Genomic DNA, 15,605 nt, shown 5'->3' with positions numbered 1-15,605 from the left:
GGATCTGGGACATCTCGTCTCCATGCTTGACAAAACAGGGAAAGTCTGCCCCCCACTTGATCCGAACCCAGACCGGGGGCCGACTCTTCATGCTGAGAGACTCAGCTGAGAGTTCTTTGATTCCTTTCCTTATTACAAGACTGATTTGGCTTCCAAGAAGACTTGGACTGCTCCTGCTTGGAAGAGGGAGAGGAAGATGTTTGACCTTTAAAGTTACGAAAGGAACGAAAATTACTTTGACGTCCTTTGAGTCTGTTCTTCTTGTCTTGTGTTAGAAAAGACTCTTTTCCACCCATAATATCAGAAATTATTTCTGCCAGACCAGGACCGAACAAGGTCATCCCCTTGTAAGGAAGCACCAGAAGCTTGGACTTAGAGTTAACATCAGCTGACAAAGATTTTAGCCACAATGCCCTGTGTGCTAGGACAGTGAAGCCAGACATCTTGGCTCCCAGTCTAATAACTTGCATGTTAGCATCAGAAATAAAGGAATTGGCTAGTTTAAGAGCGTTAATCCTATCTTGTATCTCTTCGAACGGAGTCTCTACTAAAATTGATTCAGACAAGGCGTCGCACCAAACAGATGTCGCACCTTGCTACTGTGGCAACACAAACTTAAGGTTGCCATTGAAGACATTTATCAACATACATCTTCTTCAAATAAGCTTCCAGCTTTTTGTCCATGGGATCCTTAAAGAAGCAGTTATCCTCTATAGGGATCGTAGTTCTCTTAGCTAGAGTAGAAATAGCCCCTTCTACTTTAGGCACTGTGCGCCAAGAATCTTTAATAGAGTCAGCAACAGAAAACATTTTTAAATACAGGAGACGGGGAGAAAGGAATCCCTGGCTTCTCCCATTCCTGTGAAATAATCGCTGTCACACGATCTGGGACAGGAAAAACTTCCACAGAGGAAGGAACATCATAGTATTTATTAAGTTTACTAGACTTCTTAGGGTTGACAAAACGACAGAAGTATTGGAGTCATCCAAAGTAGCCAATACCTCCTTTAACAGTACACAAAGGTGTTCAAGCTTAAATCTGAAGTTTACTTCTTCAGTATCAGATGAAGGAATAAAACTGTCTGAATCTGAGATTTCCCCCTCAAAGGGTACCGGCGCATCCTCCTCATCAGACTTATGAGAGAGGGCAACCTGCGTAGCAGTAGGTGGAACAAAAACATTACTATCTGAATGTCTAATTTTCCTCTTGTGTTTTCCCAGCAAATGAAAAGCAGATAATGCTGCAGATACTGCAGAAGTCACATGAACCGGCAGAGAGAAGAAACTATGCAGCAAGTAAAAGGCACGCGTTTCCCTCTGCCAACACCATAATATGCAAGTAGCTGCAGTTGGTATCAAAATCAAGCAGTTTGTCAGTTAGCCTGTTCTAGCTAAGCAAGCAAAGAAAAAACATAAATGTATGCTTACCTGATAAATGTATTTCTCTTGTAGTGTATCCAGTCCACGGATCATCCATTACTTGTGGGATATTCTCCTTCCCAACAGGAAGTTGCAAGAGGATCACCCACAGCAGAGCTGCTATATAGCTCCTCCCCTCACTGCCATATCCAGTCATTCGACCGAAACAAGACTAGAAAGGAGAAACCATAGGGTGCAGTGGTGAATGTAGTTTAATTAAAATTTAGACATGCCTTAAAAGGACAGGGCGGGCCGTGGACTGGATACACTACAAGAGAAATAAATTTATCAGGTAAGCATAAATTATGTTTTCTCTTGTTAAGTGTATCCAGTCCACGGATCATCCATTACTTGTGGGATACCAATACCAAAGCTAAAGTACACGGATGATGGGAGGGACAAGGCAGGAACCACTGCCTGTAGAACCTGTCTCCCAAAAACAGCCTCCGAAGAAGCAAAAGTGTCAAATTTGTAAAATTTTGAAAAGGTGTGAAGCGAAGACCAAGTCGCAGCCTTGCAAATCTGTTCAACAGAGGCCTCATTTTTAAAGGCCCAGGTGGAAGCCACAGCTCTAGTAGAATGAGCTGTAATCCTTTCAGGGGGCTGCTGTCCAGCAGTCTCATAGGCTAAGCGTATTATGCTCCGAAGCCAAAAGGAGAGAGAGGTTGCCGAAGCTTTTTGACCTCTCCTCTGTCCAGAGTAAACGACAAACAGGGCAGATGTTTGACGAAAATCTTTAGTAGCCTGTAAGTCAAACTTCAAGGCACGGACTACGTCCAGATTATGCAAAAGACGTTCCTTCTTTGAAGAAGGATTAGGACACAATGATGGAACAACAATCTCTTGATTGATATTCCTGTTAGAAACCACCTTAGGTAAAAACCCAGGTTTGGTACGCAGAACTACCTTGTCTGAATGAAAAATCAGATAAGGAGAATCACAATGTAAGGCAGATAACTCAGAGACTCTTCGAGCCGAGGAAATAGCCATCAAAAACAGAACTTTCCAAGATAAAAGTTTAATATCAATGGAATGAAGGGGTTCAAACGGAACTCCCTGAAGAACTTTAAGAACCAAGTTTAAGCTCCACGGGGGAGCAACAGTTTTAAACACAGGCTTAATCCTAACCAAAGCCTGACAAAATGCCTGGACGTCTGGAACTTCTGCCAGACGCTTGTGCAAAAGAATAGACAGAGCAGAGATCTGTCCTTTTAAACAACTAGCTGATAAGCCTTTGTCCAAACCCTCTTGGAGAAAGGACAATATCCTAGGAATCCTAACCTTACTCCATGAGTAACTCTTGGATTCACACCAATAAAGATATTTACGCCATATCTTATGGTAGATTTTCCTGGTGACAGGCTTCCGTGCCTGTATTAAGGTATCAATGACTGACTCAGAGAAGCCACGCCTTGATAGAATCACCGATGCTCTCTCCTGTTTGATTTTGGCAATCAGTCGAGGGAGCCGAGGAAACGGTGGAAACACATAGGCCAGGTTAAAGAACCAAGGAGCTGCTAGAGCATCTATCAGCGTTGCTCCCGGGTCCCTGGACCTGGATCCGTAACAAGGAAGCTTGGCGTTCTGGCGAGACGCCATGAGATCCAGTTCTGGTTTGCCCCAACGATGGACCAGTTGAGCAAACACCTCCGGATGGAGTTCCCACTCCCCCGGATGAAAAGTCTGACGACTTAGAAAATCCGCCTCCCAGTTCTCTACGCCTGGGATGTGGATCGCCGACAGGTGGCAAGAGTGAGACTCTGCCCAGCGAATTATCTTTGAGACTTCTAACATCGCTAGGGAATTCCTGGTTCCCCCTTGATGGTTGATGTAAGCCACAGTCATGATGTTGTCCGACTGAAATCTGATGAACCTCAGTGTTGCTAACTGAGGCCAAGCTAGAAGAGCATTGAATATTGCTCTTAACTCAAGAATATTTATTGGGAGGAATTTCTCCTCCTGAGTCCATGATCCCTGCGCCTTCAGGGAGTTCCAGACTGCGCCCCAACCTAGAAGGCTGCCATCTGTTGTTACAATCGTCCAATCTGGCCTGCGAAAGGTCATACCCTTGGACAGATGGACCCGAGAAAGCCACCAGAGAAGAGAATCTCTGGTCTCTTGATCCAGATTTAGTAGAGGGGACAAATCTGAGTAATCCCCATTCCACTGACTTAGCATGCATAATTGCAGCGGTCTGAGATGCAGGCGCGCAAATGGCACTATGTCCATTGCCGCTACCATTAAGCCGATTACTTACATGCACTGAGCCACTGACGGGCGTGGAATGGAATGAAGGACACGGCAAGCATTTAGAAGTTTTGATAACCTGGACTCCGTCAGGTAAATTTTCATCTCTACAGAATCTATAAGAGTCCCTAGGAAGGAGACTATCTCTGTATGAGACTTGGCAATTTGAAAGCTTGACGCCTGTATCAGGATGTCGTCTAGATACGGAGCCACCGCTATGCCTCGCGGTCTTAGAACCACCAGAAGTGAGCCCAGAACCTTTGTAAAAATTCTCGGGGCAGTGGCCAACCCGAAGGGAAGAGCTACAAATTGGTAATGCCTGTCTAGAAAGGCAAACCTTAGGAACCGATGATGATCTTTGTGAATCGGTATGTGAAGGTAGGCATACTTTAAGTCCACTGTGGTCATGTACTGACCCTCTTGGATCATGGGTAGGATGGTCAGAATAATTTCCATTTTGAATGATGGAACTCTGAGGAATTTGTTTAAGATCTTTAGATCCAAGATTGAACAGATTTGAATAAAATCCCTGTCCTTGTTCCGTCCGCGGAACTGGATGGATCACTCCCATTACTAGGAGGTCTTGCACACAGCTTAGGAATGCCTCTTTCTTCACCTGGATGGCGAATCCGGAATTCTTAGCCGTTAGTTTAGTCAAATGAACAATGGCATCAGAAACAAATGAGTTAGCTAGCTTAAGCGTTCTAAGCTTATCAATAATTTCATTCAATGGAGCTGTCTGGATGGCCTCTTCCAGGGCCTCAAACCAGAATGCCGCCGCAGCAGTGACAGGCGCAATGCATGCAAGGGGCTGTAAAATAAAACCTTGTTGAATAAACATTTTCTTAAGGTAACCCTCCAATTTTGTATCCATTGGATCTGAAAAAGCACAACTGTCCTCAACCGGGATAGTGGTACGCTTTGCTAAAGTAGAAACTGCTCCCTCCACCTTAGGGACCGTCTGCCATAAGTCCCGTGTAGTGGCGTCTATTGGAAACATTTTTCTAAATATAGGAGGTGGGGAAAAGGGCACACCGGGTCTATCCCACTCCTTGCTAATAATTTCTGTAAGCCTTTTAGGTATAGGAAAAACATCAGTACACACCGGCACCGCATAGTATCTATCCAGCCTACACAATTTCTCTGGAATTGCAACTGTGTTACAGTCATTCAGAGCAGCTAATACCTCCCCAAGCAATACACGGAGGTTCTCAAGCTTAAATTTAAAATTAGAAATTTCTGAATCAGGTTTCCCCCGAGTCAGAGATGTCACCCACAGACTGAAGCTCTCCGTCCTCATGTTCTGCATACTGTGACGCAGTATCAGACATGGCTCTAACAGCATTTGCGCGCTCTGTATCTCTCCTAACCCCAGAGCTATCGCGCTTGCCTCTTAATTCAGGCAATCTAGATAATACCTCTGACAGGGTATTATTCATGATTGCAGCCATGTCCTGCAAGGTAATCGCTATGGGCGTCCCTGATGTAATTGGCGCCATATTAGCGTGCGTCCCCTGAGCGGGAGGCGAAGGGTCTGACACGTGGGGAGAGTTAGACGGCATAACTTCCCCCTTGACAGAACCCTCTGGTGATAATTCTTTTATAGATAAAGACTGATCTTTACTGTTTAAGGTGAAATCAATACATTTAGTACACATTCTCCTATGGGGCTCCACCATGGCTTTCAAACATAATGAACAAGTAGGTTCCTCTGTGTCAGACATGTTTAAACAGACTAGCAATGAGACTAGCAAGCTTGGAAAACGCTTTAAAACAAGTTTACAAGCAATATAAAAAACGTTACTGCGCCTTTAAGAAACACAAATTTTCCCAAATTTTGAAATAACAGTGAAAAAATGCAGTTACACTAACAAAATTTTTACAGTGAATGTAATAAGTTAGCAGAGCATTGCACCCACTTGCAAATGGATGATTAACCCCTTAATACCAAAAACGGAATAACAAATGACAAAAAAGTTTTTTAAACAGTCACAACAACTGCCACAGCTCTACTGTGGCTTTTTACCTCCCTCAATACGACTTTTGAAGCCTTTTGAGCCCTTCAGAGAAGTCCTGGATCATGCAGGAAGAAGCTGGATGTCTGTGTCTGTAATTTTTGCTGTGCAAAAAAAAAACCTAAAATAGGCCCCTCCCACTCATATTACAACACAGGGAACTGTTTATAGGCAAAATTCAAGCCAGCCATGTGGAAAAAACTAGGCCCCAATAAGTTTTATCACCAAACATATATAAAAAAACGATTAAACATGCCAGCAAACGTTTTAAAATACACTTTTATAAGAGTATGTATCTCTATTAATAAGCCTGATACCAGTCGCTATCACTGCATTTAAGGCTTTACTTACATTACTTCGGTATCAGCAGCATTTTCTAGCAAATTCCATCCCTAGAAAAGTATTTTAACTGCACATACCTTATTACAGGAAAACCTGCACGCTATTCCCCCTCTGAAGTTACCTCACTCCTCAGAATATGTGAGAACAGCAAAGGATCTTAGTTACTTCTGCTAAGATCATAGAAAATGCAGGCAGATTCTTCTTCTAAATACTGCCTGAGATAAACAGTACACTCCGGTACCATTTAAAAATAACAAACTTTTGATTGAAGAAATAAACTAAGTACAAAACACCACAGTCCTCTTACGACCTCCATCTTAGTTGAGAGTTGCAAGAGAATGACTGGATATGGCAGTGAGGGGAGGAGCTATATAGCAGCTCTGCTGTGGGTGATACTCTTGCAACTTCCTGTTGGGAAGGAGAATATCCCACAAGTAATGGATGATCCGTGGACTGGATACACTTAACAAGAGAAACAACTGCCAAATTTTAAGTTTATACATAAATCCCTGTATAAAACATAAGCCACACAGATACTGATAAAGTATTTCAACAAAGTTAGCCCAAAGATGAAAAACATCCCAATAAAGGGAAGATTAACCCCTAGTTTCAACATACATAATGTGTCTTCCCACTGCCAAAGAAAATCCTGTATAAAGGATTTTAAAAATGTCCCCATCTACTGCATATGACATATTCTTCTGAAGTGCAAGTCTCCAAGACCAAGAAGACAAAAGCACTTGCCTGCATTCTAGCTGTCCGGCAGGAAGATAGCTCACAAGGCGTGAAAGGACACATACTCCTTACAGAGAACTGTAGAAAAAGAAAGAACTAGGTAACCAACTCTGGCTTTCTGTACCATGGGCAGCAATGTGTTAGGAAACAAAGCAAGGACTACCTCACAACTTCCTAACTGTTTAAAAGCCACCACTACTCTACTGAAGAGATTGACGTGGACTCAGCTAAACCCAAATCCTTGCTTGCAGGGAAAAGTACCCGAAAAAGGAATTAATTTCTTCAGAAACAAACTTCATCTCCTTCACTGGCAAAGGTAAAGAGAATGACTGGGGATTATGGGTAGGGGAGTGACACTTAACAGCTTTACTGTGGTGCTCTTTGCCTCCTCCTGCTGGCCAGGAGTGATATTCCCACTAGTAATTGAATGACGTTGTGGACTCTCCATATAATAGGAAAGAAAATGTGAATTAAATTGTCAGCATGAGGTCTGCAGGGCTTAAAGGGATATTATACACAAACCGTTTTACCCTCATGAAAGAGTAGCATTAACCACCAGTGTCCTCTGCACTAAACTCAAAATATCGTCCTCCTACGGACCCCTAAACTACAGCTGGGAAAGGAGACTAGAACATACATCGCAGTCAATGAACACAGGTAAGAAATACACACCTGATACCGATGTATTAATGTATATACAGCTACAAAACCCTTTGCCAAAACTGCTTGGGACTGGAAAAAGATTTAGATTTGGGAATATTTGTATCTGTAACATGGAACAGCTTGGACAGTGGATGGGACCATGTGCAAACAGCAATATTATTATGTTATTTAAACAATATTTACATGTCATAATACAGCTTATACGTGTAAGCTAGATTAGTTTAATATCATGTTTAATACTTTTCTATACATCATACCATCAGAAAGACAGTACTGTAATCAGATATGTACTAGTTTTTTGCTTTAAATATAGATTAGCATTTGCATTTTAGCAAAAACCAAAGCAAAGATGCAGGCAGAGTAGATTATGACTATTTTGTGTGTGTGTATGTTGTCTGTGTATGTATGTGTGTGCATGCATATGTATGTATGCATGTGTATGTATATACGTGTATATGTATGTGTGTGTATTAAAGTATGAATGTATTTATGTGTGTATATGTACGCATGTATATGTGTGCATGTATGTATTTAAGTGTGTGTGTGTATATATGTGTATGTACAGTATGTATATACATACATATGTGTGTATGTACTTACATTTATATAAGTATGTGCATATGTATGTATGTGTGTATTTATGTATGTGTATATATTTATGTATATGTAGGTATGTATATGTGTGTGCATGTATTTATGTATCTATGCATATGTGTGTATGTATGTTTGAATTTATGTATATGTAGGTATGTATCTGTAAATGTGTATGTGTTTATGTATGTAAATATGTATGTATGTATGTATGTATGTGTGTATGTATTTTTGTATGTATGTATGTGTGAATGTATGTATTTATATATATATATATATATATATATATATATATATATATATATGTTTGTGTGTGTGTACATGCATGCGTTTATGTGTGTGTATGTATATGTGCATGTGTGTGTATGTATATGTGTGCAAGTGTGCATATTTATGAGTGTGAGTATTTATGTATGTATATGTGTATGATGTATGTGTGCAAGTGTGCGCGCGCACAAATGTGTGTGCAGGTGTGTGTGTATGATGTATTTATGTTTGTGTGTGTGTGTGTGTGTGTATACAGCAAGGGAAACTAGACCACAGTGATTCTGTTATTGTATTAATCCTTGTAAAAATGTTGTACTATTAGTTTATTCAGCTGACAGTCTATTCAATAACAGAAGTAGCGTTACCTTTTTACTCTTTGTTCAGCAATCGGCCAATCAAGATCAATATCAATATCCACACTGTGTTCCGGTTTCATCTCGTAATACGCTACTTTTCCAGACTAAAAAACAGAAGAATAAATATGTTCAGATTAAAACGTAATCTTGTCTTTAGCAAACACAAACAGCAACAGAAAGTGAAATAAAACGGAACTGATTTAATATAAATAAGTAAAAGCCAAACGTGCACATTTTAGTGATCACATGATGCGCTCACAGCAAGACTATCTGACTGAACAATGAGGTTTCACCTCTGCCCGCTACAGTGACTGGATTTTGCCTACTTAGGTAGCAATAAATAACGGGCCTGCTCTATTGCATAGGCTTTGTCATCTAGAAACATAACTTTCTATTTATTTTTTTTAATACGATATAATTTTCGTTGCTTATTGCACACGCAGTGCATAGTGCTGCTATAATTGAAGTAATTTGCATTGCCGTGGGGGTATTATACTGATACTAAATGGGCTCCTGCCTTGCTCTTGGGTAGGTATTTATTAAAATATTTTATTATTATACTTTATTTATAAAGCGACAACAAATTCCGTAGAGCTGTCCATGTTTACAAAGGATTAAAGTACAACAATGATACAATATTTGTAAGAGAAGACACAATTTATCAAACAAATACAGGAGGGCCCGATTACAGTGGAACTTATAATTCTTATTATCGGTTATTTGTAGGGTGCCAACAGATCCCGCAGCGCTATAAACATAGCGGTATACAAGGTAGCATTTATTGGGATCAAATGGGTAGAGAGCCCTGCCTAGAGTCGCACTGTTGAAGTCAGCTCTTGTGAAGGTGATCTGCAAGCAGTTGGGCTTACATGCTAAGGGGGTTCATGGCGGATAGCAATGGAGGAGAGGAACTGGTATAAAGAAAGGTTAGTGTAGGTTGTATGCATCCCTGAACAGTAGAGTCTTTAGGGAGTGATTGAAGCTGTTAAAACTAGGGGAGTCTTGTGGAGCGAGGCAGAGAGTTTCACAAGATGGGAGCCAGTCTGGAGAAGTCCTGTAAACGGGAATGTGAGGAGGTCATGAGCAGAGCGAAGGGGATGGGAGGGAGAGTATCTGGAGAAAAGGTCTGAGATATAAGGGGGGGCAGTGCAGTTGAGGGATTTGTATTTTAGAGTGAGAATTTTGTGTTTAATCCTGGAGGTAAAGAGGAAGCCAGTGAAGGGATTGGCAGAGAGGTGCAGCAGATGACAAGCGACGAGTAAGGAAGATGAGCCTGGCAGAGGCAGTCATTATGGATTGTAAAGGAGCTATGCAGCAGCTAGGTAGACCAGAGAGGACGGAATTGCAGTAGTCAAGGCAGGAAAGGATGAGAGAGTGGATTAAAATCATGGTTGTATCTTGTGTGAGGAAATGTCTAATTTTAGAGATGTTTTTAAAGTAGAAGAGGCAGGATTTAGCCAAAGACTGAATGTGAGGAGTGAAAGAAAGATCTGGGTCAAGTGTGACCCCAAGACATCGGGCATGCGGGGTAAGGGTAATGATGGAGTTGTCGAAAGCTATAGAGAGATGGGGGTGGAGAATTTAGAAGAAGGGGGGGAATTAAGGAGCTCAGTTTTGGAGAGATTTAGCTTAAGGTAGTGAGAGGACATCCAGGAAGAGATGTGAGAAAGACAGTTAGTGACACGGGTTAGCAAGGAAGGAGATCTAGAAGGGTAGTATAAAAAAGGTCAGTGTCAGAATGGATACAAAATAGATACAAAAGAGAAACAAGATGGAGGCAGGTTGTTTATTATGTATATTCTTACAGAGAGAAACATGAGGTGGGGACTGCAAGGGTGAAAATTATGTCAGTACAGAGTTGGATGAGGGCAATTATTGGGTAAGTGGAATTCATTCCAATATTTCAAAGCACACACCAAAGCACAATCCCATAAATCCCTTAATTGTGTGTCAGAGGAAGCCCAACAACAAACTAGATATTATATTCTGTAATAAAACAGTCAGGGGGTACTGTGTTTCCTTCCACCTTCCTTCATTACCACCAGCACCGCCATTAGCAGTGCAGGGTATTTGTCAGCTTCTACTTGTCCAATGCGCAGAAGTAGGACAAACACTGTTGCTTATGCTTCACAGGGTGAAATGTCATTTTCAAGGCCAAAGTCTGCTGCTCTTACTCAAACATCTAGAGGAGTGGCGGAAGCAGCAGGGTCACCTTCAGCATCTGCAGTAGCAGGCCATCCCATGTCCACTAGGAGTAGGAGACATGCAGCGCCCACCACTGCCAAGAGAAGTAGCAGAATTCATAGCAGTAAGGGTAATCTAACTCCAGAGTATTGGGTCATCAGACCAGCTCCAGGATGAACCAACATCTCCACATGCACCACAAGGCTGTGGTATTGAGGGATGAAAGTGGGGTCAGCTGCAGCAAAATATTTCTAGCTACCTACTAGGAGCAACACAACCAGCAGTAGTCAGGACAGGGGATAGGACATTGATGGCAGTCAGCAGAGGCAGATATCACTTCAACATCATACCAAAGTGTTCAGACCACCCTAGAGCATTTTGGGGGGTTTCACTGCAGAAGAATATCTAGGAAACAGTAAAGGCAAATAACCTAAGTGAGCTGGTAGCTGTTGGTGGTGCATCCTTCTCCATTTCAAGCTGCCGATGGAAACCATCGCTCAACAATACAATTTTTTTTCCTGCACTGCACGTTCAGCAGGAACATAGAACTCTCAACCTATTGTTACTGCATTGCAGTGTTCTGGAGGAGTTTTCCAACTTATGGAGTGCTCATAGTGGCCATCATATCTTTGTCGCTCTGATGTGATACTGGTGGTGAGGATGTGGCTAGCACTACTGCTAGTGGTAGTGCAGCAGCAGGCTGCTCTGGTCATGGCAGGAGTGGGTCAGTAGATCCTTCATGCTGAGGTGTAGGAGGAGCAGCATAATGCTTTCAATATATTGCAGGCTCTTAGGAGGGTGGTGGCATAGTGGGTATGTGAGCAGGCAAGCACCAAGGTGGAAATGAGCTTTGTATTCACTGATGAGGCAGCCAATACAGTGAAAGCTCTCCGTGAGGGTGGTAAAGGCTGCTATTTCAAAAGGTAATTCTAAGGTAGCAGCTGAACTTGACCAGTGTAGAAGGATTGCAGGCCACTACTACCTCAGTGTTAAAGCCTGTCAGCTAATTGGGATCGGAAGACCATTAGGCAGAGATGAGCGGACCATGATTGGTCAGTTAGTGTCAGTCCTTAAACCTTTTAGGGATGTCACTGAGAATTTGAGCCAAAACACTGCCAGTCTGGGTCAGAGCAAGTAGTGATGCAGCAGTGCATGTAAGGATGCTGAAAAAGCAGCTGACAAGTTGAATGCAGGAGAGTCTGAAAAATCCCCTTAACTGACGCTGGCCATCTTGTGTGATCCAAACGTTAAAATGTCTCTCCAAAATAATATCCTGCCAACTTATCCCAGGTCGTGTGCAGTTTAAGAAAAAGGGGGGGGTGTTATTTGAGGAAGAAGAGCAGCAGCAGCGGACAGATATGTTTGCTTATCTTGACCAACATCCTTTTCTCACTACAGCACTCTCTGAGCTATGACAAGAGGATTGTGTACCCAGTTTATAGTAGCTCTCATGTCCCCTGACCACTATGCTAAGTGAATGAGTACTTTAATTAACGGACAATATAATGAACCTTCCATGCTCACTTCCACTGCAGCTCATGAAGCAAATGCCATTTCTGAAATTAAATTGGGACTAAGCTTTGACACCAACTGAATTTGGAATGTTTTGCAATACCGCTGCTCCTCCTAGATTCCCTGCTTAGGCGGTAACATTAGATGTATTTAAAAGCAACCTCATATATTGCTGCTACCCGCTGTTGCCCTCCTAGGCTCTGCTTCTGGTCTTGCAGTAAAAGTGTCCTTCAGTATCTCTGCTGCTTCCGCTCCTGCTCTGTGGTGGTCACCAGTCTATGCTAAATCCTTAGGTAACAGATAGCCGCTGTGTCCAAGGGAATTTTGGTACATCTTGTTGTTTAGCAATACAAAACTAGGGCAGTGCATCCAAAGAATGCTTAACCCCTTCCTGCCATTAGGACATTTACTGCCGTCCTAACTGCGCTGGGCTTTAGGATAGCATGGAACATCCTAACCGTTCGGCTGTCCTTAAGCCTTAGCTTCCTCCTATATGGGATTGCGGGCTAGGGGGCGTGTCTAGCATCATAGGCACTCCCCCCTGACCCAATCCCATCATAGAAATTACACGATCTCATGAAAGATCACGTGATTTAAATTTTTACTCACTTGTTTACATAGGAACTTTGTTTCAAAGTAGTGAAACGAGTCCTGGCAGGAAAGGGTTAAGTACCATATTTATTCCGAAAAATCAAATGACAAATATACAACTAAAAGGCCAATTCTAATATAGGTGCCTGTAAAAGTTAGTGCCGGCAGTAACATTTATAGGCACCTATATTAGAATTGGCCTTTTAGTTGTATATTTGTCATATCATTTCTGTTTTGTGAATAAATACGATACTTCTTTGTATGCACTGTCCTATTTTTGTATTGGTCTAAAAATGTTACTCCTTTAGGGTAGAGGAGCTGTAGGTTTTTCTGTACTGTTTATTAGCAATTCATATACAGATTATTTATCTCTATGAAGATCTTGCTTTCTTCTATTTGTTTCTGGCCAAACCTAGTGATATCCTAGATGTAGGATTTTATAAAGACAATGTCAGCCTGGACACTGCCCTGGAAGTCAGATAAGAAGCTTTGCAAATACATGGAGAAGACACAAGTTAAGAAAGAAACACACAGAACAGTGATCGCTGCAGTACTGACACACTTTACAGTAAATCACAACATTGTGAATCTCTCAGAAGTTCCCACCCTCCAACAAAGCCTTTTAATCCGGCTCTTGCTCACGTTGAAGGAATTTCACAACGTCTTGTAAACAGATCTCTGAACTGAATTTCCGTGGACAACTAGAAACTGGTTATGTAGCAGGTGTGTAGGAAGGTGATGAATGCGGAAACTTTATTCCCTGTCATCCGTACAACTCCAACTCAACTTTTGTACCTAGCTTTGCTCTGTCACACACCCTACGTCCATTGCTAACATATGGAAGGCAAAGAGTATGGCAGCACTGAGTGTGGTAGGAAGAATGAGGGAGTGCAGAAAATAATATAGTAAGGAAAGGTTAGAAGAGGGTGAGACAATAGATAGTGACCAATTCACATGCTTTTAATTTAATGTTATACTTTGCTTTCCCTGTAATACAATTATAATAATAATTCACTTAGTTCTTATATTTTATTGCATTAAAAGATGGGTTCTTTTATCTGGCATTCCATAATCTATTTGCTTCCCATTGGGAATAACGGTTAACACATTTTATTAAGATATTCTAGCAAGCCAAGAGTTCTTATAAATAAAATTCTGCTGAAAAGAACCTCAAGGAAAATCTGGAGAAAAAAAAATTTGTGCAAAACATTTTGTCTGTGCACTTATATTTTCTAATGACCTCTATACATATTTTTGTATCTAAAAGACCTTTATGTCCCTTGTAACTATCCTATCCTCATCCAGCCTGGCCTGTTAGCGGCTACTGAAGAATGGAGTTGGGTAGCCTGGATTAGTCTAAAGCTCAGAGACTCAGGTATTGTGATCACATCCCACAGGTTCAGCTAAGGAAACCCTTTATATAAATAACCTGTTAGCGGCTACTCAGGTGCAAAATACTGAATCGGAGAAGAATTCATCTCATAAAACATAATTAGGGCTCAGGATAAACTGATCCTTTTTACAGTGAGTGATGATATCCGGTGATAGCATCCAACAGATACCAATACTGTACTACACTTTCTGCTACAAATACCAATACTGTACTACACATTCTGCTACAGATACCAATACTGCACTACACATTCTACTACAGATACCAATACTGTACAGCACATTCTCCTACAGGTATGAATAATGTACAGCACATTGTCCTACAGATATCAATATTGTACTACACATTCTCCTACAGATACCAATACTGTTCAACAATGCATATTCTCCTACAGATACCAATACTGTACTACACATTCCGCTACAGATACCAATAATGTACTACACATTCAACTACAGATACCAATACTGTACAGCACATTCTCCTACATGTATGTATACTGTACAGCACATTGTCCTACAGATATCAATACTGTACTACACATTGTCCTACAGATATCAATACTGTACTACACATTCTCCTACAGATATCAATACTGTACTACACATTCTCCTACAGATACCAATACTGTACTACACATTCTCCTACAGATACCAATACTGTACTGCGCATTCTCCTACAGATACCAATACTGTACTACACATTCTTCTACAGATACCAATACTGTACTGCACATTCTCCTACAGATACCAATACTGTACAGCACATTGTCCTACAGATACCAATACTGTACAGCACATTGTCCTACAGATACCAATACTGTACAGCACATTGTCCTACAGATACCAATACTGTACAGCACATTCTCCTACAGATACCAATACTGTACTAAACATTCTCCTACAGATACCATTACTGTACTATACATTCTCCTACAGATACCATTACTGTACTAAACATTCTCCTACAGATAAAAAATAATGTACTACAAATTCTCCTACAAATGCCTATACTGTACAGCACATTCTGCTACAGATACCAATACTGTACTACACATTCTACTACAGATACCAATACTGTAGAACACATTGTCCTACAGATACCAATACTGTACAGCACATTGTCCTACAGATACCAATACTGTACAGCACATTTTCCTACAGATACCAATACTGTACAGCACATTTCCCTACAGATACCAATACTGTACAGCACATTCTCCTACAGATACCAATACAGTACAGTAAATTTTCCTACAGATACCAATACAGTACAGCACATTGTCCTACA

General features: G+C 41.3%; 1 protein-coding gene across 1 annotated transcript in view; it reads right to left on the bottom strand.

Annotated features, from left to right (window-relative positions):
* Positions 1-15,605, bottom strand: part of LOC128664282 (N-acylneuraminate cytidylyltransferase) — a 238,183-nt gene that overhangs the window by 185,871 nt on the left and 36,707 nt on the right. The window contains exon 5 of the mRNA XM_053719115.1: positions 8,645-8,739. Within this exon, the coding sequence (XP_053575090.1) occupies positions 8,645-8,739 (95 nt within the window). The remainder of the gene's footprint in view (positions 1-8,644; positions 8,740-15,605) is intronic.

This window comes from Bombina bombina, chromosome 6 (assembly GCF_027579735.1).
Source record: "Bombina bombina isolate aBomBom1 chromosome 6, aBomBom1.pri, whole genome shotgun sequence".
NCBI lineage: Eukaryota > Metazoa > Chordata > Amphibia > Anura > Bombinatoridae > Bombina > Bombina bombina.
The sequence above is the reverse complement of the archived record's forward strand: the minus strand, read 5'-3'. Positions and strand labels throughout refer to the sequence as shown.